Below are 27,662 nucleotides of genomic sequence, written 5' to 3' on the forward strand. Positions count from 1 at the left end.
TATATATAAATAGAACTGTCATAGCCCTTTGTTCCAAAATATCCCTTGGAAAAAGCAAGTGTGTGTAGGGGGATGTTTCATTTCTTCCAAAGACTAACGACTTAGTAGCATGACAGGCTACTGGTTAGGGTGCAGATTCCTAGACTGTTCCTCAAGACATGCCAGAGACATGCCACATCAAATTAGCAGGTCGGCCTGATACAGCATCCGTAGGTCCAGTTTTACTTATCTCTTAGTTTTAGTTATGTGCATGCGTGTGTGTCTGCATGTGTGCACGGGAGAGGAGTGTCAGCAGAGGCCAGAGTGCTGGGTCATGTGGAAACAGAGTTGTAGGCAGTGGTGGGAGCTGGGAACCAAACCCAGGTTGTCTGGAAAACAGTGAGACCTCTTTCCTGCTAAGCTGTCTCTCCACCCCCATAGTTTCATTTTCTCTTTAATCTCTAGCTCTCCTGGAGCATTGAGACATTGAACATAGGAATGCCATCTACTTAATTTTAAAACAGTACCATCATCAATCAATTATCCCTGTCTTCCTGCTGTAGGCATTTTTTAGGAACTGGATATAGGGGTGAGTCCCGATCCCCTGATTCGTTAGTTTGCCTGCTCCTGTGCCAGGCCAGTTTTATTTACTGCCACGCAGAACAAGGTGATGTGGGGTTCCCCTCTGTGAGCTGTGAATGTGTTTTACTATTATTGGTTAATAAAGAAGTTGCTTTGGCCTATGGCAGGCCACAATATAGAAGGTGGGAAAACTAAACTGAATGCAGGGAGAGAGGAGGAGTCAGGCAGATGCCATGTAGCTGCTGAAAGAGGACACCAGACCTCATGACAATACACAGATTAATAGAAGTTGATTAAATTAAGATATAATAGCTAGCTAGGAATACAACTGAGCCATTGGCCAGAGTTGTGATTAATACAGTTTCTGTGTAATTATTCGGGTCTAGGTAGCCAGGAAATGAAAGCACATTTTCCTTTTACAACAAGGCGCTACTCTTGCACAAGACTCAGATTCACTTCTCAGCGCCCACAAGGTGACTTACAACTGTCTCCTGGTCCAGAGATCCGATGCCCTCTTCTGGTGTTCATGGTACTAGGTATGCATGTGGTACACAGACACACATTCCAACAAAATACTCATACACGTAAGAAAAGAGTTTTAAAAACCTTTTAAATGGCATTCTGCTATCGGATTACTTTTTTTTCCCTGAGTATTGATCTGTTTATAAGAATCCTGTGAATTGTCTACAGGTATTTATTCTTCCCACTTTCTAAAAACACTATATTGGATGCTAGAATTTTATTAATTTTTTGAAACAATAGTCTTTTGGGGTGAATTGTCCTCAAGAGGCCTCCCAACAGAAACATGCTGTAGTTCTCCAGTTACTAAGACTTTTCAACATCCTTCATATGAAGTCTCATGGATTCTTTGATAGAGTTGGCCATTCACACACCTGTCCATTCACTCACGTGTCCATTCACACACCTGTCCATTCACTCACGTGTCCATTCACACACCTGTCCATTCACTCACGTGTCCATTCACACACCTGTCCATTCACTCACGTGTCCATTCACTCACCTGTCCATTCAAACACCTGTCCATTCATACACTGTCCATTCATTCACTTGTCCATTCACACACCTCTGTCCATTCGCTCACCTGTCCATTCGCTCCCCTGTCCATTTGCTCCCCTGTCCATTTGCTCACCTGTCTATTCTCTCACTGTAGGCCCGTATTTCTATATGGTATGGTAGCCAGGCTCTCAAGCCATAGTTTCCCACCTGAGGTGGTCACGTAGCCTTCCAGAAAGGCTGCCGCTACCCTAACAAAGGGTCAGGATGTTGTTATGCTCCTTTTTGTAATTTGGAGGATGCCTGAATAGAGATGCTAACTCAAGCCTATCTAGCATACACACCAGGAAAATGGGACAGAGCAGGCACAGGTAGATGTGGATGTGACTAAAAGCCATTTACCTGGATACCTAGAAAACAGAGTGCTAATGAAATTATCCCTCAGTTTAAGTTTTGGTATAAAAAAAGAGAGGAATTTTCAGGATGTGCACTCAGGATTTCATGAGGGAATCACTGAGAACCTCCTTCCCAATAAAGCCTTTTGAGTTGTACCTTTATTCTTGTGCCTCCACACTGGTCCAGAGAAATAATTTATGGTCTGAGCTGCCACCAGAGCATGACAGCTCACCTGTCCATTCACTCATCTGTCCATTCACTCACCTGTCCATTCGCACACCTGTCCATTCACACACCTGTCCATTCGCTCACCTGTCCATTCGCTCACCTGCCCATTCGCACACCTGTCCTTTTGCTCACCTCTTCCTTCGCTCACCTGTGCATTCACACACCCGTCCATTCACACACCTGTCCATTCACACACCTGTCAATTCATACACCTGTCCTTTCGCTGACCTGTCCATTAGCTCTTGTCCGTTCGTTGTCTTGTGAATTTGCTTACCTGTCCTTTTGTTTACCTGTTCATTTACCCTCTTGTCCATTCACTCACCCAAGTGCTTCCTAAATGCAGTTACCCATGAGCTCATGAGCTTTCCATGTCAGACCAATTTGGTTTGTTTTGTTCATTATTTCTTCTCCGTGAGACCACAAGATAGTTCTTTAAGTTTACTGAGCTTCATCTTTCTGCTGTAAAATGGGGCAAAAATTTATCCGTGATCAACAGTCAGTGCCTATCAGCATGCACCAGTGCACATGGCCCTCAGCAAAACCAACACACACAGCCCTCAGCAAGGATTAGGTCCCACTCTTTTTATTCCTTTCTCCCTTTCTTCCCTCCTTTCTCCTTCCTCTCTTCCTTCCTTCCTCTCCCTTCCTTCCTTTTCTCCTTCCTTTCTTCCTGTCTCTCTCCTTTCCTTCCTTTCTTTCCTTCTTCCTTCTAGCTTTATTTTATTTGTGTGTGAGAGTGCTTTCCCTACATGCATGTCTGTGTGCCCTGTGTCTGCCTGGTGTCATGTCCTTGGAGCTGGAGTTACAGACACTAGTGAGTAGCCTGATATGGGTGCTGAGACCCAAACTTAGCCCTCTGTAAAATTGCTGAGCCATCTCTCCAGCCCCTGCTTTCTTTTTAAAATACAGGTGCTGGTTGGTTGAAAGTTCAAATAGAGGTGGACAGGTCTCAGGGTGTTAAGAGAGGGAGGCATATGCAAAACCAATGCAAAAACTAACGTACAGAGGGGCTATTTACCCCAAAGCGTGGAGGCAAAAGCTGTCAGAACCAGGGCTTCCTACCTTCTGCCCCAGGATCCTTCTCCCACTATTACTTTTGGGCTTTATGTGTGTACGTGTGTGTGTGTGTGTGTGTGTTTTAATTCTGTTTATTTTTTCTGATGCTAGAGATTTGACCCAGAGGCTCCAAGCATGGTAAACATGAGTAGGATGTTCTGCTCCTGCCTGGAATTTACTGGCAATTTGGCAGACCATGGACACACCTGGGCTTTTTCTATATTCTGTTGACTGTGATTTTAACATATAATTCTGTAAAACAAAGAAGTTTCCATGGAGTTCCAGAAATGGGATGCTTAAGAAGCCCGGTCAGACGCCACACCAGGCAGCCCCAGCCTGAAGGCTAGAGGGACACTGGAGACCGTGCCATAGAACTCAAGAGCCAGGGACACTGGAGACCGTGCCACAGAACTCAGGAACCAGCCTGTTGTAGGGAGCTGTGGGTTGCATTCTGCCACCCAGCTCCCACCACTGGCTAGCTTTACCCGAAATAACAACACACAAACTGTATTCTTTTAAACACTTCTTGGCCCATTATATCTAGCCTCTTCTTGGCTAACTCTCACACCTGGGCTAGCCCATTTCTAATAATGTGTGTAGCACCCCAAGGTGCGCTTACCGGGAAGATTCTAGCCTACGTCCATCCTGGGTCAGAGCTTCATTGCATGTGTCTGGGAGAGGAGAGCATGGCCTCTAACCTCACTTCCTCTTCCTCCCAGCATTCTGTTCTGTTTACTCCTCCCACCTATGTTTTAATCAACGAGGGCCAAGCAGTTTCTTTATTATAATTAACCAATGACCTTTCTCCATCACCAGCCCACCCACAGGAACTGGGATTGAAGTGAGTCAGTTGGCCAGGGAGTCTGAGGAAGAATGTCCGTGGGACACAAAAGTGAGCCCATTGAAAATAGAAGGCAAGGGGCAGTCACAGAAACCAAGCAGACTGGCATTTGGATCTTGACCTGAGCTTGCCACGGTGTGAAAAGGAAGACCTTTGACACTGTCAGAAAGCATGGCTGCCCAGGGAGTGCTGGACAACAATAAGGAATCACTCAAGATGCACGCTAAAAATTAGCGGGGAATTAGTGGTTAATGTTTAGTCATGCATACAGGTTTGTGGAAGTTCTGTCATTTTTAGTTTTCTATTTGTGAAGGACAATTTATTTTTAATTAAAAATTTGTTTTACATTTAGTTTGTGTGCTCATGTGCACACGTGCATGTGGTGGTGGGGGGTGCGTGCATGCCACACAGACCCATGTGGACATCAGAGGACAATTAGTGGGTACAGCTCTCTCCTTCCACTATGTGGGTTGCAGAGATCAATCCCAGCAATAAGCACCTTTACCTGCTAAACCGTCCCTCCAGGCCAGGATTGTACTTTAGTGAACTAGGCATGGTGGGGTAGCAGAGGTTAGGCAGGAGATTGGCCACTAAGATTGAGGCTAGCCTGGGGTAAGTAGTGAGTTCCAGGAGAGAGAAATCCTTCAATTTTTCACTTATTTGTGGCAAAGTATGGTCTTTTTCATCTCTCACCGTGAGTGTACATGTGGGGGGGGGTCATCCGATGGCACTGTGAAGTTAGTACTCTCTGCCCACTTTCCTTGGGTTCTAGAGTTTAATTTAGGTAGCCAGATTTGCACAAGTGCCTCACGGGCTCCCCCTTTTAAGTATCCATCTGCATGTGCACACTTGTGTTTCAGAAAGCCTGTCAGGCAGAGGTCAGCAGAAAAGGCAGGGTGTCCTCTATTGCACTCACATTTTCCTCTGAAGCAGGTTGTCTCCCAGACCCTGGGACCCATGTTATGGACACCAACAGTCCCAGTGATCCTTCTGACTTGCATCCACTCAAGCTGGGGTTATGACATACAGTGGCTGCCTGCTTGTTCCATGGATCCTGGGATGTGCACTCCACTCCTTGGGGCAACACCATTGAGCCATCCTGTCAGGCCAAAGTATGACTTTTTCTTTTTCTCCTCTCCCTGGATCCATTCTCCTTTGCTTTGCTAATGTGATTCAGACTTATCGGCAATGTCCACGGACCTCTGGATGTTTGGTCAACATGATAATCTGTGGATCTGATGCCCGATTACTCTGCCTGGACCACTCTAAGGAACATTCCATTCTAAAATGTCCATCTGAAACTGCACTGGAAGCTTGCTGAGTGTGAAAACTTATGACCACAAAAGGAGACTTGACATTTAATTTCATCTTAGACTGTTTAGATGTAAGAGTCTTAAGGCAAGCTTTGCTGTGCTAATTCTTCCAGGGCCATAGCAAGATGTTGATACTGGGGCTAGTCTTCTGTGCCTAGGACAACAGACGTGGAGCAACAGGAAATGGGATCAGATTATGAAATTCTAGTAAGAAGTCGCCTGGGTTCAACCCAAGTGATAAGGGTTGTGAATCTGGGACTGGAACTGGAACTCTAGAGAAGCTGAGAAACAGACAAGGCACACCTGGCCACCTTCTGCAGCATCCAACACTGTTACAGAAGTGACTGGAGTTTCCTCATTTCTAGACTTAGACATGGCCCGTGTGACCTCTATTTCCACTGCCCCAGTTTGCTGTGATGTGTGCACACATCCCTGCTTCTTCCAGTGAGCGATGGATACTGTTGGGCTTTAGAAGCTCACATCCAAGCAAAGAAGATGCCAAGCATAGAGGCTTCTGGTCCAGGTCACACCTACAGGTGGTAAAACAGGAAGCCCCATGCCTCCCTAGCCTGGATCTATGTAGGCATCTCTCTGAATCCAGACACGATGGAGTTGTAGTTACAATCGCAGCACTCCTGGAGAGGTCAGGACTGGACGAGGCGCTTACTGTTTGATGTCTACATCATCCTACACAGACTAACTCCAAGACTGCCTCCTTATTTGGTGTGGTTTTAAGATGTGCTGCTGTAAAAATGCTTTAAAAAAAATTGGTGGGAGTCCGAGCTGAAACAAGAACTGGTGGGCTTGGATTGATGTTGGTACAGCTGGTGGCAGGCACAGAGTTTGCTGTGATTCACTACGTGTGTCTGTGTTCAAAGCTCTTATTTCAAGCCTTTGCTAACACGGCACGGCTTACCATGTGATGAGGCGCAGGCGCAAAGGCTCATCACTATGCTCTGCATTCTTTGGACACTCCTGAGGTTTCCAAACTTGCAATCGCACCTCCAAGTTTTTGTGAGCCAAATGCAGCATCTTGGCCCACATTTTTCTCTCCTTTTGCTAAACATGAGCCATACTCTCTTCTTCACATTTCTCATTTCTGGTTGGAAACCAGGCAATTCTGGATATAGTATAGCAACTACTGACTCTTGACTAAATTATCTAACCCATAAGTTTTTCTCACCACAGGAAAGCACAGCTGCTCCTTCAGCTCTGTTTTGCTGTAGAAAGTCTTACAGCTAGTGGTTACCTGTCCACTGGGGCGTGCCTCTTATACTATATTTTCTCGAGAGAATGTTGAGCACCAAAGACACTCCACTTGGAGCTTGTTTTCTTCTTGGCAAAACTGGTCTTTGGGCAAAGAAATGCCCATGCCTCAACCACTGACAAGATACATGATATCCGAAGATGGATAAGCAGGGCTATCAAATCTTGCCAAGACAGGGTAAAATGGTTTTAAAATTTTTCCTGCCTCTGAAAATGGTACGTCAGTTATTCTAGGCCTTGGCCAAAGTTGGTTGCTTCAGCGTTACAAATGAGACTTTGGGTGATTGCCCAGGTAGCCAGTTGTCTCTGTCATTTGTTGCACATTTTTGAAAGTTGCTTGATAGCACTTCCTACTTACTCAAGTAATATTATTTCCCTTCTCAGATCTTCGATGGAGTTAAAGACTAAATAGTTGTAGTTACTTTCATGACTTGGCCAAGTTATTTATTATACAAGACTTAAACTAGTTAGGATAGGATAATTATTAAGTATATTTTCTCTTATTGTATATAATTTTTGTATTAGGCTTAGAACTCGTATCTAAAGAAAAGGGGGAGGTGCTGTAGGAAGTTTTACAACCAGCGGTTACCCGCTCACTGGGGCATAGCCTTTTATACTATATATGCTGATGTACAGCATGAATCTGGCCTCTTTTCCAGCCTCTCTGTTTGGGTTGTGGGATTCATTTTCTGATCTCCATTCAAACAGAGAATTCTAATTTGTGAGTCTACCCCTAAATAAGTAACCGTCTCTTTCTCAATTCTGAGCTAGTGTGGGATTTCTTTTAAGCATCCATCCACACCGTTTTATATTCTTGCTTGAATTTCTAGTCTGATTTCCCAGGGCCAATCCTGCCGAGACCAGTATTCAACCATTCTTGTTCTTGCTCAACCTGCAGAGTCTGAGACTTCCACACATAGTAGAGGGCTGTGTGGAAGTGGGGCAGCCCATCAGGTCCTGATCTCCATCCCAGTCACACTGTGGCTTCCCCCACCCAGGATCGCATCACCCCAGACTAGCTACAACTCTCCCTAGCAAGGCTGCAGTGGATTCCCGCTGGCCCACCACCCACCATCCATCTCCTGCCTTCATCCCCAGCCCTGAGCCTATGCCGTTCTGCAACAAAGCTGCTGCTCTTCATGACTGACTCAGAGGTATGGGTGAGAGGAGCCACAGCAGGAAGGCATCAGATTCCAAGAATTACACACAAAGTGCAAGAAGCCTTGCAGGAACTGTTTTCAACTTCTTGATTGCCCTTGTAACCTTCCCCTGTCAACTCCCAGACCCTCCAATGGCTGTTTTCTTGACAAGTTAGTTCGCTTTCTGCAGGAAGGACTGGTTGATCTCTCCGTAATGGGCCATCCAGGTCCCCCTGATAGCTGGATCCGGGTATTTCACACACACTGAAGAGCGACAGCAGGGTAAATCTCAGCAAGCAAATCTGATGCCCAAAGTAGGAAATAAACTGGATATTGTGACCTAGACTCATGACCACAGCACTGTGGAGACAAGAACAGGAGGATCTATGCAAGGCCCTGTTTCAAAAACAACACAACAGGCTGCCTCCATGGTTAGGGGTGCTGAGCTGAGCGTCCTTCCGGCGGATTCAAGCTCAGGCCCCAGCACTCACCAACCACCTGTAACTCTAGCTCCAAGGGATCCAACCCTCTTTTGACAACACACACACACACAGGAATAAAACCTTTTAAAAATGATCAGATAACAGGAGCAAAGAGAACCAAAGGCAGACCGAGTGGAAAGCAGAAGTCTTCATTCTGTGAAGAGGGGACGCAGCAGCCGCACTGCTTCCCCCACAGGTGCCAACTACTAAGCACCCGCCTGGCAGAAACACAGCTGAACAAATGTACCTAAGACTCTGCCGGCAGCAGATTTACGAGGTGCGGCAGCGCTCTGAGGAGAAAAACAAACTTCTTAATGATTTGTTTCAAAAATTCAAAGGACTAAACACCCGTGAAAGCTTTAAAGATAAACAATTAACTTGTCCATTTAGAATCTGATAAACCAGTACGGTGGCTCAGGAGAGGAGGTTGCCTGACAACTTCAGTTTGATCCTTGGAACCCACATGATGGAAAAAAGAGCTCCCACCTGCTGCCCTGACATTCACACACATACAAACTATGCTAAACTGTAATATATATATAATCTTATCCTGATGGTCCCTGTTATTCGAGAAAGTACCTGAGTACAGACTTGGCTAAGGGCCCACGGATGATGTCAGAGTTCCTTCCACCCCAACAGGCCACACAGGAAACACAAGATTTCTTGCTTTTTCAAAGAAATGATGCCCCTTCCCCAGCTTCAGGGGCTGTGCCCTCTGGAAGCGTCACGCCCGTCGCAGTGAGGCAGCGCTGGGGGAGAACTCACAGGCCTTGTGTTCCGGGGTGACGGCAAAACAATGCACCTTGAATTTCTGGGCTATCTAGAAGAAAATTTAACAAACTTGGTATGAAATTCAGCCAAATACTTCAAATCACTGAGATTTAGCTGAGGGCCAGAATAGCGAACTGAAGTTAAAGGTTGTTGAGCTGAAGAATGCGTAGAGACAGCTGGACATTCTCAGTTAGACATCACTACAGGAAATGACTGCTATCAACCCTAGCAGGCCCGAAAGGAAGACTCCATGGTAGGAACTAGTGCAGAAAACCAACTACAGGTTCAAATGCTTGCCTCAAGTGAGCGTTTTAAAAACCACCCCGTCTCCAAGATAAAAATTGCTGCAATTATAAAGAATTATTAATTTATAGGATGTGCCAAGTTTTGGCAATCTGCTTGATACTCCCTGTTACATCTTTATTCACATGGCCTGAGCAAGGAAGGAGAACAAGGCTCAGTTGCTAACGTTCTACACTCCACTAGAACTGGTCACGGTGAGAAGCACCCTCTGCTGCCATTCACTAGCTAGCTGCCAAGATATGCTCCTCCATTGGACTGCCGGCCCCAAATCAGGGCCCTCTAGTGTTCAGCAGTGTGGCCCCATGGATGTTCCCCACACTGTTCACTCACCTGTGCACGTACGTCTGTTTCACCTACTTGGCGCAGCCTGAGGACAGACCTCACTCCTTCCTTCTCAGGCTTCCCACAGCACAGCTGCGTACAATCCACCCGCTAGCTGCCCTCTTTCTCTCCTGTGCAGGGAAGGGAGTCTGCCATCTGAGAACTCCTGCACCGAGATTCTCACAGCCTTCCCAGTCTCACAAGGCCCCTCCACCCCTCCTGTCAGCAGAGCGACCTCCCAACAGCCCTCTCCCTGCCACTCCCCACCAGCAGAGTTTCTGTTCTCACCATTCCATCCGCACCACTCTACTCAAACCCCCATGAGCAGGAAAATTACATGTAATACACATATGAACAAACGTGTCACTGTTCTTTATCAATTACAAGGCTTCAGATGTGAGCAAAATGAGGCCCTCAAAGTAATTCTGTTAAAGGTCACACAAGATGGTGAAAGTCACAACTCCAATTTGGCTGTCAAAAAAAAAAAAATCTCCAATAATGCTATCACACAAAGAACTAAAAACAGGTTCTATCGGGGCTGGAGAGATGGCTCAGCAGTTAATAGCACTGGCTGATCTTCCAGAGGACCCAGGATCAGTTAATCTCCAGCACCCACATGGCAGCTCACAACTGTCTAACTTCCAGTTCCAGAGGATCTGACAACTTTACACCAAAGCACATAAAGTAAATTTAATAATTGAAAAATACGTTCTATGTCTAAGAGAAAATGAAGATGCATTAACTACCTTGGAGAAAGACTAAGCAACCAGTGATCCACAGTCTTTCCTCTGAAGGGAAGCTCAAACTGAATCCCAGCAGCAGACATCCTCAGTCAGCAGTCAGCAGAGGCAATACATGCAAGTCATTTCTCCTCCTAAAGAGACGCCAGCAGCTGTTTCCCAAGTGTTTTTATTGTGGATGAAGATACAGCCAACTTAAGTCATTTTTATTTGAAGAAATTTTTTTTTGCCTTGCAATGCTCCTGAGAAATTCAAGAGTGCATTGGCTTTAACTCTATATAAAACACAACCGAATCTCATGATAGTTGGAAATTGCTCACATTTGCTATTTTCCTATAAAGACAATGCATCAATTTTAAGTGATTAAATCATAATAAGTTAAGATGGATAGATTGGCAAATCATCACAAATGTCAACATTATAATGATCATTATTTTTACATAGGAATATATAAAATAAATATTGCCTAACTTAACTGATATTTACAGAAGATAAATTTTTGTTGCTAGATGATGCTTTAAATGCTTCAATATATGAAAATTTCCTTAATTTAAAAAATCCAGTCCAAATGCAGCACTTTCTATGGTTTTCATCTCTTTGCCTGGGCCTGGGCCTGCCCCTCCTCACCATAGCTGACTGAGTAAGCACTTGAAGGCTCCTGAGTCCTTGGAAGGTTAAAAGAACTAAAGGCTTTTCTTAGGTGATACTTGATGTTTAACTGGCTAGCTGCATGCCATCTCTTTTTGCTTATGTGCTTTGGTTTCCCCCTTTTAAAAAACAAACGAGAATGCCAGGAAGGAAAACTCACAGACATACATGATTACCTTCAATCAGCTCCAACGGCAGGGTGAACGCTTGACTGTGTATTTCTTTTTTTTTTTTTTTTTTTTTGTTTTTTGGTTTTTCGAGACAGGGTTTCTCTGTGGTTTTGGAGCCTGTCCCTGGAATTAGCTCTCGTAGACCAGGCTGGTCTCGAACTCACAGAGATCCGCCTGCCTCTGCCTCCCGAGTGCTGGGATTAAAGGCGTGCGCCACCACCGCCCGGCTTGACTGTGTATTTCATTGTACTTGAAAACCATTAGGAATGTTGTGAAGAAATGTGGCTTCCAATGCAAAACTCAATCATAAAACACTGCTAGGTACACAGAGATATCAACAGTGAACTTACTGCAGTTCCAACAGTGCGGTAAACCTGTGGCAGCTGTCAAGAGCAGACTTACTTGCAGTTACCGGTTACCGCTAGTGGTGTCCTGTGGGTAACACAAAGTGCATGCTTCTCGCTCTCTCTGCTAAGAAGTTTCCCTGAGCAGATGGTTCATCTCTGACACAACTTAGTTCAGAAAAGCTGATGAGTCATGTCTGGTTTAGATCAATGAACACTTAGCATGCACACAACACAGACATTAGGTACTGCAGCTTTCAGACAAAGTCATATATTTCAATAGCAGCCATGTAATACCATGTTCTTTGATGCCTGGGTGTGGAGCCCACCATGACAGCTTCCAAACTGAGGCCAAGTGAATGGGTGGGGAGGGCAGGTTGTTTCAGTCAAGGAACTTCAATGTCATAAAATGTACTTTAAACATAAAACACATTGTTTACAGAAGAAAACATTTTACATCTTCCTTTTCTTAATATAAAAACTAACTTTTCGGCTGCTTCATGTGGAACTTAATTTTCTCGTCACACAATAAATGACCCAACTAGTGAGCAAGAGTAAAGGAACGTACAAATACCTGTATCAGTAGACCCTCAACTTACCGTTGAGGCTTAACTGTTTCAATTTTGGGGTGTGCTGAAATGATACACATTAAGCAGAAATCATGCTTCAGATTGAGAATTTCTCTTTTCCCAATGCTGGCAGCATTAGAAGCTGTGGCTCCCAGTCAGCCCCGGGGTCCTGAGAGGAAGCAGCCTTGCTAAGTCAGGCTGGCTGACAGCTTAATTCAAGATGTTTTAATTACAATGGGTTTACTGGGCTGAGAGCCCACTCTAAGTTGAGAGGCATCTGTTAATGTTGGTGAAACTGGTGGGAGCAGCTTCACATTTCTCTGATGGCAATTTCTTCTAACATAGCGGAGAAGGGGGCTATAAATAAGTTAGTTAAGGCCACAGGCGACACGGGGAAGCAGCGTTATCTCAGTTACTTAATTTTTCAGAAAAAAAAAAAGGTATTTTAAACATCAACACACCATTAAAACTGAAACCTCTAGTCTTTGAAACACACAGCTTATCACAGGGAAATTCACAAACAAGCCAGCTGAGCTCTGACGGGTGCCAGGGCTGTGGACATTTCTGAATTAGTCTGCTTCCCACCCTTCCTTGCTATACAGGCTCTTCTGTTTTAAAGGCTTATCTGGACTTACAAAGTATGCAAGAAATGGCTTTTCAATGCACAGCGTCAACAACTAATACAAATATGAACATCCTGGTACAAGAGCTGTGAGTCAGGACTCTTTTCTTTCACAATGGCTTTGTAAAAAAGAACAGAAACATTTGCTTTCAGTTCCAAACACCTGGTGCTGGATACGGCAGGGAGTGCCGCATCCCAGACAGCCGCAGCTCAGAACGGGGGCAGGAGGTAATGGGTCTCCAGGTATTGCTGGTGTAACACTATGATGTAAGGGTTATGTGGATGCAGCCATACAGTGTAACACTTACAAAGAGTTACATGATTTTGTACAGTTTGCAAGGAAACCTTTAGGTTTCATTTGTTTTTTGGTGTGTGTCCATGTTTTGAGGCAGGGTCTCACTATGTTTGTTGCTCTGGCTAGCCTGAAACTCATTGTGTAGAACAGGCTGGCCTCAAACTCCTAAGAATCTGCATGCTTTTGCCTCCCAAGTGTAGAGGCTAACCACACGCCCTAGGAACTGCTAAAAACCTGTAGATTTAGGTGGTACTTAAAAAAGGACAGTTCAGCTTTTAAAACTAAATGATACCATGAGTTACTCATAGCATGTACTCCACAATAAAAGGAAGCAAACTACCAGTCCATGAAACAACATGGAGGATCTCAGAAATTATGCTATGTGGAAACACCCAACTCGAGAGGTGATTTCATTTCAACAGCCCTCACGGAATAACAAAACTACAGAAGGTTAAGTGGGGCAGCAAGAACTAAAAAAAGGCAGCTCAGGGGACCCTTTGGACGAAGAGTTGGGTATTAACTGTGGTGGCCAGGTGAATCTACACACATGCTAGAATTGCATAGAACTACGCACCCACTTTGCCTCAGGACAGCCACAACCTCCCAGAAATAGCTCTGTTCTCTTCCTACACAAGGTCTCTACAGGTGGCTGGAGCACACCACAGAGCATCTTCTGCTCTGTGCTGAGAAGCCTTTATTAGGCACCTTTGGGCGTGGTAGTGAAATAAACTCCTTATTTGAGAAGATGAACAGCATGCCCCTATATGAAATGGGCTTGAAAGTCCGAGGAGACAGCAGACAGTTACTCTTGCCTCTCCTTTTTAGAGTTTTGTAAATTAAAAAAAAGTAAAACAAATGTTTATAGTTTTAAATTAGGTAAAATGACAAAATGAATAAAAAAGCAAATTACATAGCAGTTCTTACTCTTCTGACACCTGCAATTTCTAAAAGCATTATGAATAATTTTATTAACAGACAAATTACAAATTACAAATTACAACCACAACTCTTTCCAGAAGGCCACTTTGTGATAAAGTTCATACATACAGTGTTCATGGTTTCCTTAAAGTGCTGTACAGTCTGGCGTGGAAGCGCCCTACTGCTTTAGAAGGTCTTTGAGTACAACGCCAGCGCTGTTGTCAGGTGACACTGGCAAAGGGGTAAACGTGGGGAGAACATCCGACATAGGTTTCAAAAGAAGATGCCCAGGCCCACCAGGTCCATGTCCAGCTGGGTTAATAAGGGGCACAGCTGCTGAGCGGGGAGCCAAGAATGGACTCAGATCTGTTCTTCTTCCTGTCCTGGGTTCTGTTATATCTAAAAGATAAGATAAAGATGATTTGGCTTCTACCCTTCACAAAGAGGTTAAATGAAATGACCCTGAACACATTAATATTAAGAAACATGTTCCAATAATTTTATTAAACTCACCTACATGGTTGTTGCTGTCTGTTGCTGGGACAGGGGTCTACTCAGGCTGGCCATGAACCTAACAGCGGAGGATGCTCCTCCGTCTCTCCTTTGAGAGCTGGAGCTGTGCTACCATGCTCAGTTTTAACACGTGAGTAAGCAATTTAGCACTACTATCAATTTTAAAATTCACCCTGCTGATCAAAACACTACTATTTAGCACAGGTTTTGGGCCATTCTTTAGTCAAGAACACCAACAGATCCTCAAATCCTAAGCAGAAAATACTAACTACGGGCCAGCAAGATAGCTCACCTGCTGTGAAACCTCTAACCCTGATGACTTGAGTTCAACCCCAGAATCCACGTGGTAGGAGAGAATCCAACCCCCAAAAGCTGCTCTGACTTCCAAGGGTATACAGGAGTACACATACTTAGACACATATAGACACATGCACATACAATAAACAAATAACATTTTAAGAATACCAATGTGTATTATAAAAACCTCATCAAAGTTCATTTCTAGTCATTCAAAGCATTTTCTGATATTTAAAAAAACAATGCCACATGTACTTTAGGCTTCCATATCTGGCTACCTATTAATTAAATTAATATGGCACTGAGTCCTGGATCCTACAGCAGACTCTATCTATGAAAAGGAGATGGGCAAACGTGTGGGAGGACAGAGATCCTTGTGCTCACAGATAAGCAGGGGGAACCAGAAATGCTAAACACATGTGGTCCTTCCTTCAAACGGGAGTGGGGCGTTTAACCTGTTTCTGCCCAAAGGCTGGGGATTGGTGTAGTTAATATCTTGGTAACCTTTGTAACTTCTGCGTGGCCAAGACCCCACTGGATCCTCCCACAGATCCTTATAGTGTGCTTCTCAATCTACAGATCCTATCTTTATAGGAGGTACAGGATACGGTCAATCTACAGAACCCATCTGTGTGGAAGATGTCATATGGACTTTACAAAGAGCTTTGGCTTTGATGTAGTCATGTCTTAAGCTTTATTGTGCACAGGGACTGAGTCACCAAATTGTGCTCTGCTTAAATATACCTAAAAAACTACTCAGAGTCAGAGAACTAATCTGCCTTCTTGCCTTCTGCTGAGGCACTGCAGATCACAGTGGTTCCAGAGATCCCAGCATAAAGGAGAAGAAATGAAGAAAAAGGAATGAGAAAAGAGGACAGAGGGCATTTGTATGTGCAACAATACTGATAAAAGAATTTGACCCTCAAGCTCTAGCTGTATAACGGAAAGCTTGACTGGCTGGAATAGTTCTGAAATAATGGTGTCTTGCTACAAAGCTACTTTCCATCCCTACCTGAAAGACAAAGGACTTGCGAACTTGAGTTCCTAGGGATTATGACAGCTATGGAAATGCTAGCATACCAAACTATAGTGATACAGAAGTAATTAAGATTAATTTGCCAGAAAAACAAACAATATATGAACACATGACTCATTCATCTTTTTAGACATTCAAAGACTGGAGACCATTCTCAATGGCAGGATTTCTCTATTGGCTTGGAAAGCTATAATTCATTTGCATTAGAATAGGCTTAGGACTGGTTTTAGTGGCTAGAATTCTGGTTTATAACAAATCCATTGGTGAGAACTAAGAAAACCCTGCAAGGTCCCTTCTTAAGCAATGGGAAACTAAAAAAGTGAGCACCAAAGACAAAGACAGAGACAGACAAATTCATGATGTGCAGCAGTAGCAGAGCACGTCTGGACTCCCCTGCTGGACTTCATGTGACCAAGCTCTCCACACTGGAGGAGCTCCTAACACAGTGTAAACACAACTGAACTCTACTCTCTACACACTGAGAACACAGCTGGACACTAATCTCTACACTGTGAACACAGGTGGACACTAATCTCTACACTGTGAACACAGCTGGACACTAATCTCTACAGTAGTGAATAGTGTAGACACAGTTCTTCACAATGATGAACACAGCGTGGGGACTAAGCTCCACACACTGGTGAATACAGTAGGAACTCCATGCAAACTCTGCCACAACACAATTCACCTCTGACTGATATATACACTCAAGCTGAGTTCAGCTGAGGAAGGAAAGGGAGATGGTGAGAAAGAAAGCAAGAGAAAGAGAGGGTGGGAGAAAAGAAGGGAGGACGGGAGGGAGGGAAGGAAAGGGAGAGAGAATGATAGGAAATGCAGATAAATGAGCAGACTTTTCGCTGAAGAACGTGAGAATCTCTCTTAAGAAACTACGACCTAGTACAACATGAAAACAAAAATGTCCTCAGCAGTCTGTACCTCCTAAGTGACTTTTTACTGAATTTAGCAGCCAAACCTTGTATCTTAGTGAGGGATAAACTTTATTACCTCACCTTCATATAAAAGTTCAAAAAACTGCCTGGGCGGCAGGGTGGTGGTGGCGCACGCCTTTAATCCCAGCACTCGGGAGGCAGAGGCAGGTGGATCTCTGTGAGTTTGAGACCAGCCTGGTCTACAAGAGCTAGTTCCAGGACAGGCTCCAAAACCACAGAGAAACCCTGTCTCGAAAAACCAAAAAAAAAAAAAAAAATCAAAAAACCAGAAACATCTGTCTTAACTAAAGAAGTTCTAAAAATTATAAAACAGAATTTATCTAATATTTTATTCAAATTTAACTATGGTATGTGATATGAACTATAAAGCATACGATATATACCTTCACTCTATACTAAAATATATGAGTCCAAATTAAAATATGTAAATTTAAATTATATGGAAAAAAGAGAATTGGTTCACAGTCTCGTGGATAATTCAATTTCAACTCCAGAAATTTTACTATATGCCAATATCATCAGTATGAAATAAGGACTTTACAACTCAGTGGGACCAAAACTATATACACATGCAGCCACCAACCACTTCCTTCCAGACAGATCTTTGCCACTAAGGGTGGTTGTCCACATTCTTTGGATTAGGTCAGTTAACTGAACCAACCTTACATTTATTATTTATTTGACAAGGTTTGGTTATTGAATACAAGAAGTCCAAAGCTGAAAATGATTTTCAAACTATGTGCATCTAACTTTAATTAGTAATGACTGCCATCAGAGAGAAATGAAAACCGGCGACAAAGCAAAGATGTAACCAGTTCACCACCATTTCCAGGAGAGTAATTAAGAGTAATTAAGACCGGCTTACACTGATAAAGGGAATAAAATCAAATGCCTATAAATATACTACAATATATATGATCTGGAGCTGTGTGGAAGTGACCAATGAAAGGTTTCTCATGTAAACAAAATGATTCTCACAAAAAATTATTTTGACATATAAGTGAAAACATTTTATACTATTGACATTAATTAAAGCAAATAAATAACAAGATACAACACATAAGACCCAAATTTGGTGATATTAGAATTTTGGAAGCAGTATTACATATTTAAAAGACACTGAAAACTTAGTGTTGCCATAAATCTAAGTCATGAGTTAAACGTCTGACTTTCAGCACTGAGGTTCACCTTTGGCACTTCCGGGTGTGCTAGTGTGAACGTTCCTTCTCCCTGGAGAATCCAGTGGTCTCAAGTCATGAACAGACAGCTTTGGAGGTGGGGCAGATGGATGAGATTCTGTTTCCAGAAATTTAACAAAAAGTTCTGAAAAGGACTGAAAAAAAATATTTGGTTATATCACTATGATTGTATTAGATGATGTAAAAAGAAATTTGTCACTATGCAAATGAATGTGATATTTAATCATTTCATTATTCATGTTCAGCAAGAGTAGAACTGGGTCTTACACTATTAAACACAGATTGCTGATTTGGTCTCAAAGGTGTATTGGGCACACTTTTCGATCCTCCTCCAAGCCATCCTGTCATCCACCGAGTAACACCTCCTTGATCTTCAGCAAACAACTGCACGAACATTTTCAAACAGAAAAATATTACCACATAAGACAAGAAAAATAAGAACCTCTCTTATGTGATTTCAGGGAACAGTAAATCATGCTTTATAATGCAAATTCTAGTAAATGTTTCCTACTACTGACAGAAGATATGAGAAAATATAATGCCCCTAGGTACAATCTGAAATAAATGTTCTGGGCACGGTTACATCTCAAAAATGTCAACAGTCTGATGTGAGAATTAGTTTGTAAGTTGTAAACTAAACTAACATCAATACAAACTGAACAAATCTATCTCTTTAAGAAAATTGTATTAAACCTGTTATATATACATTAAAAAGAGACATTTTCTACTATGCCCCTATTAAAAGTAATTAATTATAAACATATTTAGCATAAGAACAAGGATGTAGCCCAGTGGTGGAATGCTTACTCAACATGTGGAACACATGCTAGGTTCCATGCCCAGTGAAAGAGAGAAAACGAGAAGAAAGGTGGGGTGGGGGGACCAGAGAATGAGAGAACTAAAGAGAACGGGGGAGTTAGAGCGGTTTTGCTGTCTAGTTACCTGCTCCATTTCCTCCCTTTTAACACCCAGGATGCTGCCCATCAGTTGTAGCACTTCATGACGCTGATTTTTAGGTGCATGGAAATGACCAATGAAGAGGTTTCTCATAAGGACTCTAGGAAAATCAAGGCAGAAACAGCTTAGGCCTACCTAACATGGCCTACCTTACTAACACAAGTATACCCATACTTAAACATTTACTTAAACAATGAGTGGCTTAATTATAAAAATTGAATAATAAGGTATTCTAAAGCGGCTTGTTAAAGAAGTCTAACTAGGAATATTTCAGACAATTCAAAATGTATACTTTTTTAAAAATCACTTATTAGCCCACCAAGTCTTCAGACTCATAATCAACCGAGGAGGTATCTCATAAGCAATTTTCAACACCTGACTAGGCGATTCTCACATGCAAGAGAAATGAAAATGGAGATGTTATATGTCCCCAACCACATTTACTGAAAGTTTAAAATAAAACCTTACATTTTAAACTATTAAGTGAGATATTATTGCATGGATAACTAGATTTTAGACTTAATCTGATGTGGGGGGTCCCCTCTGTGTGCTGTGATTACCATTAATGAACAAAGAAACTGCTTTGGAACTAGCAAGGCAGAACTTAGGTAGGGAGGGAAAGCTAGGCTGAATGCTGGGAACACAGAAGGGCAGAGTCAGAGGAGAAGCAATGGAGCTGCTACCAGAGTCAGACATGCCAAAACTTTGCCGGTAAGCCACTGCCACATGGCTCTACACAGATTCATAGAAATGGATTAAATTAAGATATAGGAGTTAACCAATAAGAAGTCATAGCTAAGGGGCCAAGCAATGATTTAATTAATACAGTTTCTGTGTGATTATTCTGGGTCTAAGCTGGCTAGGCAGCCAGGAACCAACAAGCGGCCTCTTCCAACCTTTAAACATTTAAACATGCTAGATATGTTTACTTAAGGGTAGTAAGGAGGGAAAAATATGCCAGATGGAGGTGGCGTAGGCCTTTAATCCCAGCACTTGGAAGGCAGAAGCAGGCCTTCCTATGAATTTGAGGCCAGCCTGATCTACAAAGTGAATTCCAAGACAAACAGACAGAGCTATACAGAGAAGCCATGTCTCAAAAGGAAAACAAAAATCCAAAAAAGAGGGGAAAATATTAAAAATAAACCTTTTACTTTCTAAGTATTTCATGTATAAGCAATAATTTTTTTCTAGACAGGGTTTCTCTGTGTCGCCTTGGCTATCCTGGAACTTGATCTATAGACCAGGCTAGTCTTGATCATACCTGCCTCTAGTGCTGGGATTAAAGGCATGTGACACCACTCTGCAGGAGTGATTTTTCTTCTAACTCTTGAATATGGTTTTGAGAAAAGAAATGAATTGGGAGAAACAGACTTTAAAAATAAAAGAAGGTAAGTTACTCTACTGACTGTCATGACAACTATCTACACCTCACTATGTAAGAAAAGCAAACTGCTTCTTGAAAACGTGGTCAGGTGTACACCTCTGCTGTAGCTCCACTGTTCTCTGACAGCAATTCCTGTAACCCAGGAGGAGTCAAAAGACAAAGCTCACTTGTCTACTTTTCCTTCTGTGCTGCTCACTAAGTTCATCAGTTTCTTCTGTGCATCGTCCAGCATCTCTTGGTGGAGCGCAACTGTTTACAAGGAAGTGGATAAAGACAGTATTAGCCAACCAGCCTGGACAAACACACAGCAAGACCTATTTAGAAATGTATGTGCCCTATTCTACTAGGAAATTGCCAATTGCGATCATCTTTTCTTTGGTTCAGGAAACCTGGGCAGAAATTACCTAGAAGGCAAGGGACGCAGTATCCCACATGTCTTGTCTCCAGTAAAATGATCAGTTCCTTAACAGAAGTGTAAAAATCACAACAGGTTTCCACCCACTCAGAAATGCACAAGTCAAGAGCAAACTGTCACCACCACCTGCTCACACGATGTATTTCCAGAACAACTCTCACTTAATGGGAGACAATGGGAAGGAGAACTTTAGGTTTTCCATGCTCTGTCTCCCTGGCTGGGCTCTGTTGTTGGTGAACCAAATGAGTCTCTAACCAGCTAACACCATGGCTTAGGACGGCTGACAGAGCAGAGCACTCTGGGGGGAAAAAACGGAAATGGAAATTAAAAGCATGAGCGCTAACATGTGAATCATGTTACAATGCTGTTGGCCGACTTAAAAGTATGTTTAGGTGATTTCTAAATTTGTACTTTAAAATAAGCAAAACCTGTAAAATGGTTGGAATTTTTAAAAGCAAAGTTTAAAATGAAATCAGGAGATGTCCTATGCACAAGCTAATCATGCCAAGGATCAAGAGCTCTTGGCTGAAGAGCCTCTCCATCCAACAGTCTACACCTTCCACTTTGAAGCGGGCAGCAGAGCTGAAAGAGGTGCTCAATGGTTTTAAGGGGAAGCACAAGACAGCATCCTAGAAGAAAGCAGAGGAGACTGCATGTAAGGTCCAATAAGGGAGCTCATGCCTACTCCTTCCCTGACAGGAGCCAGTTAGCTGAGTCCCTGGCCAGGCACTAGGCCTGGCAGTTACTTTTCCCATTCTGTGTGCCATTTCTCTTTCCCGTTGCCTTTTGAAACATTAGAGTCTTAAATCTTTATGAAGTCTATCTAATTTATCTTCTTTTTGGTTTTTTCACACAGTACCATGAAGATTTACTCCTACTCTTCTAAGAGCTTTTATGGTTTTGAATACAAAATTTAGGGCCATGATCCTTACCAAGTTCATTTTTGTGTGTGGTATGAGACAGGTGTTCAATATGGCAGGCACCCGATTCTCTTCATGGGAAAGCAGTTGCTCCAGTTACATGGTGAAGTCCCATGCTTTTGACCATCAACGTCTGGTGTATTTCCTGCTCTTGCTTCCCACAGAATCCTGCTTGTTTTTCTCCCTCTGATGAAGAGTTCTCACTGACAGCTCTACTGACTCATAACCACTCCTCATTCTGAAGTTCCTAACTTCCTTTGTCTCGTGATTTTCCTCCAATACACATTAGGTCTCTCCTTGTCTCCACTCTGTCCTACATAATGACTAGAATGCTGACTCACAGTACCAAATGAAAAGATAAAGCACTCACGTTAAAGGTTTGCAATGGCTTGTGGTTCTCTAAATTGCAAAATTCTGAAATGCAAAATGCCATTCATATAATAGGCTAACTTTACCAAAATAGAGATACTTGCCATATTATAAAAACAAAGGTTTATTTTTGGATTTTTATATAAAAGTTTTATATTTATTTAAAACTTTCCTATCTTTCCAACAAGGAATTTAAATTGGATATAAAAGATGGAGGAGGGACCTATTACTGAAGTCTGACTCAGTAAAAGACACTGCTCTAGATTCTTCAAGTACTTTACACTATGGGCATGTGTCGCTTACCATCTAGATGTGACAGAACTCTTGGCCACAGGAAAAACACCAGATCAGCAAGCTGGAGCAGGAGTCAGTGTAAATCACCTCCTCCAGGACTACAGATGGCAGCCGAGAAACAGCCCAGCCTTCCCCACTGGATGCACTTGTGCCTGTACACTCATGTGGAGGCTGACAGGGACATCAGGTATCACTTTATCACTCTCGCCTTACTCCCTGGAGACAGGGTCTCTCACTGAAGCGAGAAGGCCTTGTGCTCTCCAGCCCCACAGTGCTGGGGTTATGGGAACAAGTGTAACCATAAGGCCTAGTTACATGGGTTCTGGGATCTAAACACAGGTCTTTATGCTTGCATAGCAAGCCCTTTTACCCATGAGCCACCTCTCTAGCCCTGCAACCTTCTCTTTCTCAGTGTGTCTACTACTATTAATTTTATACTGATTACACTTGAAAGTGATAATAATTTGAGGTCCTATTATTAAAAATATATTATAAAAATTAATTTCATGGGGTTCAGTGGTTAAGAGCACTTGCTGCTCTTGCAGAGGAGTTGAGTTTAATTCATGGAGCCTACATGACTTACAACCATATGGAATTCTAGTCTGATGCCCTAAAGGACATGTACTCACATGGTGCATATAAACCCATGGAGACACACACATATAAAAATAATAATCTTATTAAGATTTTGCCTTTAAGTGGATAAGTATTTTATCTGCATGCATGTCTGTGTACCATGTCTGAGATGGTTGTGAGCTTCCATGTGGGTGCTGGGAATCCAACCCAGGTCCTTTGGAAGAGCAAATGCTGAGCCATCTCTGCAGCTCCAATAAGTAATCTTAACAGAAAAATAATTTTTTTATTTTTATTTTTTTGCTATTTCAAGGTAGTCATTAAAACAAAAAATTGCATTAGGCACAGAAGTACATGTTTGCAACCCCAAGTACTTAAGAACCTAGGGCAGAAGGACCCTGAGCTACACACAGTGAAGCTTGTCTATGCTTTCTCAAGAGAGAGGAAAAGAGGGAAGAAGGAGAGAATTACATGGGACTCACAGTTTATATGTTTTACCACAGAAACCACATATAAAGCTATATTACACTGTCTCCAGTTGAAACAAACAGGAAAAACAGAAAATGAGCCACTAAGCCAGATGGTCCAGCAGGTGAAAGTGCTGCTCTGTAAGCCAACGACCTGAGTTTTCTCTGGAATCCACACAAAGGTGGAGAGAGAACTGAGTCCACAAAGCTGACTTCAGGCCCCTATATGCACCATGGCAGGCCTGTGTACACACCCAGTGTACAACATATGTACACAGAATAACAACAAATTAAAGTGCTTTTTTCTAATAAGTTGGGCAATGTAGTTTGCACCTGTGGTTCCTGATGCTAAGGAGGCCCAGGCAGGAGGATCAGTTGAGCCTGGGAATTTGAAGCCGACGTGAGCAGCATAGTGAGACCTCATCTCAAAGAATCCAACCAAACAAAAGGCTTGTACGACGAATATACAGTTTCAGAGTAAAACTCATAAAGCAAAGATTCTAATAAAAGTTATTTTTATATAGTAAGTCAAAAAGCCAAGGCATTGTTTAGGTCAAATTGACAAGATAAAATTGTCTTGGACTCACTATTAGTCCCTGACCTAATGCAATAGGGGATGCACATGGCTTTTTCAAACTCACGGGCTTAAATGTACTGTGACATTTGAATAGAGAAAGGAAAAGAAAGGGACCTTAGAACTTAGCAGACAACACGGGAAGAAATGTATTAACTTTGAGAAGTTAGAAGAAAAGGAAGTTACACACCCATTCCAAGTCCCCAAAGACTCATCTTTTTCTCCAGCAATACTTGCTCTCCTCTCCTCGGAAATTCTGAATATTTCTCTACAAAAAAACTGGGCTCAAACCACAATTTGAAATCAGAACTTTCTTTATATGGTCAGGCAAAATAATATTATTCAGAAATGGGTTCTAGTCCAAATACAATAGTCCTGTGAATATCACACACCCAAATAATTCTTTAGAAATGCAAGCTGGGCTGGGACGCATTGTCAAGCTAAGCAATGAATCAGCTGAGATGGAGCCTGGTCTGCAGAAAGCATGACACGGAGTGCGTGACACAGTAAATGTCTCACAGAATTTCTTAGAATCAAAATCGAATGTGCAAGAGTGAGTGCATCATAACTTTACCTTTCACTTGTGATTAATGACAGTGCGTGTGACACCATCTTCAGAGAACATCTTAAAGCCTATCCTACGCTCACGCTCCTCTGCTTATCTCATGACTGAGTACCTATGAGCAGGTTTACTCAACAGTCAGCTGAATGAGATAACTGGGAAGACCACAAAGAGAACCCAGAAACCCAGAGATGAACCAGGCATGGTTTACCTATTTTAAAATGTGTTTCTTGCAAAGGACTCTGAGAGAATGAAATAAATGACCAAATGTTAATTTTCTAAGTAGTAAAGTGCTATATACAATGGAAGTGTTCTTTCATCGGATTTCTTTTCTTCCTTCCTTCCTTTCTTGAGACAGGACATTGCTACAGAGCCCCAGCTGACCTGGAACTGCTCTGTAAACCCAGGTTCACCTCAAACAAAGAGATCTACCAACCTCTGTTTTGGCTGCTAGTATTAAAAGCATGCATCACCATGTCCTGTGTTCATCTGGTTTCTTAAAATAACAAAATCATTGTTAAATTTTGCTTAATCAACAACAACACATCTCACATTGGTTGATACTGATATTCTGTGACTTTTTTTTCCTTATTTTGCATTTTTCTCATTTTTAAGAGCCAAGGCAAAGGAGAGAACAGAAGAAAGAAAAAAAATGTTTGAAAGATGACATTGAACCTATAATTCGGGTTCTTAGAGAAGCTAAATAAGAAGGAGAACCCAAAGAAAATCATATAGGCATCCTCCTGAATATTAACCTTCGTCAGGCGATGAAAGGAGACAGACACAGAGACCCACATTGGAGCACCGGACTGAAATCTCAAGGTCCAAATCAGGAGCAGAAGGAGAGAGAGCACAAGCAAGGAACTCAGGACTGCGAGGGGTGCACCCATACACTGAGACAATGGGGACGTTCTATCAGGAACTCACCAAGGCCAGCTGGCCTGGGTCTGAAAAAGCCTGGGTCAAAACCGGTCTCGCTGAACATAGCGGACAAGGAGGACTACTGAGACCTCAAGAACAATGGCAACGGGTTTTTGATTCTACTGGACCTATTGGTTTCGTGGGAGCCTAGGCAGTTTCGTGGATGCTCACCTTACTAGACCTGGATGGAGGTGGGTGGTCCTTGGACTTCCCACAGGGCAGAGAACCCTGATTGCTTTTTGGGCTGACGAGGGAGGGGGGCTTGGTTGGGGGAAGGAGGAGGGAAAGGGGAGGCGGCGGTGGGGAAGAGACAGAAATCTTTAATAAATAAATAAATAAATAAATAAATGAAAGAAAGATGATTTTATTTCTTTGTGTAATTATCAGTAAGTAAATTAGGTATTGCTGTGGAATAATCTTTCTGTATACTGCAAAGACATATCATTCTGATTGGTTTAATAAAAAATGGAATGGCCAATCGCTAGCAGGATTTTCAGAGCAGGAAAAACACTGGAAAGAAGGCAGAGTCACCAATGGATACAGACCTGCAGTAAAAAAGGTTAAAGCCACGAGTCATGTGGCACCAGGTAGATGACAGAAATGGGTTAATTTAAGTTATGAGGTGTAGTTAGAAGCAAGCCTAAGCTAACAGCTCAGCTTTCATAATTAATAATAAATCTCTGTGTTGTGATTTGAGAGCTGACTAGAGGAACAGAAAATCTGCCTACAAATGGCATCCAATGTCCAGCCACATATATCCACACTAACCCTTGAGGAAGCTTTAAAATGTTATAAACACACAACAATGGAGCCAAACACAGCTTCCTAGACTCATGTCTCTCATGCTGGCCACTGTACAGAGACATGTCTCCCAGCAGCTGCCTGTGAGCGTGAGTGGCCAGTGCACCAGAAGGTAATCAGCCTTGGTGGATTTATGATTTTCCTCATGAAGACAGAAAAAGTTAGATACATAATAAAGTAGATTCAGACAGGAAAAAATAAAAAGCCTCTAAGCAGGCTACAGTGTGTTTAATAATTTGCATAGGCTTAAGGAAAAATTGGTAGAGACAGACATAGAAATAAATAAATAGATGAAAATAATAAGGTCTTTACAGAATGAGTATAGTAGTAAGAAAAAGAGGAATAAGCCATGTAGAGATGGAAAATACAAAGGGAGTTTGGGTCCTGTATGTTATTGTGTTGTCTTTTAATTTTCTGATTGCTGATGAACAAACAGCTGCTAAGAGACATTGGATTGTGGAAACTACTAAATTAAACCAACCTAAATATTTTTCAAATATCTTAACTTCAAACTGGAAGTCAAAAAATACGTTGTGTTGGAGAAAAGGTTATGCTTTTGTTTTCATAGCAAACAAAAGGTTGTGGATTTGTTCAAGATTAAAAAGGATCGGGTTTGATTTGGGGAAAAACCCCTGAAAATCCTGGCTACAGACATAAAGAAAGAAAGAAACAAAACAAAACAAACAAACAAAAAAAACCACACAAGATAGGTGGTGTTTATTTTACCTGCTCAAACATAAAATAAAAAGCCATCTTTAACTGACTTGTGCACACTGCACATTTCATACTTATGTTAATGGAGGTATTAACCTTTGAAAGCATGTGTTTTTTCAGAACCAGGGGCCCGAACACCAATGAAAACAGGTGGTCCAGGTGATCCAGCCTCTCAGAATGACTCTGCTGCAGTTTCCTTAAAGTTCTGCACCCAGAACAGTTTCAAGACTGCTGATTGAGATGGTCCAGCCTCATAGACTATTCTAGAAAAGACCTGACTATTGCCCCAGTTTTCTCTGGGTCCCCCAAAGATTCCCACATTCCCAGACATCAGAAAGTAGTGTAGAGAAGACAACACCCACCACATTCCCAAGGTGTGAAATGGATGGTTTTTGGTCATTTGGTTAGTTATGGATGATTATCATTGCTTAAGGGGTTGGTTACAAGCTGTTATTGGTAATGGTGGAAAAAAGTTTAACAAAGGAAATTAGATTCAAGGATCTCATTCTGAAAAGAAAAAGGGGGAATTTAGAAATGATAGGATAAAAGGGCAGATTACTGAATCTACTCTTAAACTAAAAAAGCAACTACCAGTCTTAAGTATTTTACATTAGTATGGGTTTTGTATATTGGTACAAATTTAAGGTTATTTTTGTTATACTGCATATATGTTTCTATTCATATTTAAGGTATTGAACGTATATAGCTCATTTAAAAGG

At 42.3% G+C, this 27,662-nt stretch overlaps 1 protein-coding gene across 3 annotated transcripts in view; it reads right to left on the reverse strand.

Annotated features, from left to right (window-relative positions):
* Positions 1-10,616: 10,616 nt before the first annotated feature.
* Positions 10,617-27,662, reverse strand: part of Trip11 (thyroid hormone receptor interactor 11) — a 74,439-nt gene continuing 57,393 nt past the window's right edge. For 2 of the 3 annotated variants that reach the window (XM_050151442.1, XM_050151441.1), the window contains exons 17-21: positions 20,501-20,582; positions 18,935-19,049; positions 18,260-18,376; positions 17,982-18,126; positions 10,617-14,396 (exon numbers count right to left, since the gene is read on the reverse strand). In XM_050151442.1, coding sequence (XP_050007399.1) covers positions 14,176-14,396; positions 17,982-18,126; positions 18,260-18,376; positions 18,935-19,049; positions 20,501-20,582 — 680 coding nt within the window. In that variant the 3' untranslated portion in view covers positions 10,617-14,175. Of the gene's footprint in view, positions 14,397-17,981; positions 18,127-18,259; positions 18,377-18,934; positions 19,050-20,500; positions 20,583-27,662 lie in introns of those variants that run through there. The other variant, XR_007593458.1, reaches the window with a different exon arrangement.

Source organism: Alexandromys fortis, unplaced genomic scaffold (genome assembly GCF_014885135.2).
Source record: "Alexandromys fortis isolate MF-2015 unplaced genomic scaffold, M_Fortis_MF-2015_v1.1 scaffold_63, whole genome shotgun sequence".
NCBI classification, from domain to species: Eukaryota; Metazoa; Chordata; class Mammalia; order Rodentia; family Cricetidae; genus Alexandromys; species Alexandromys fortis.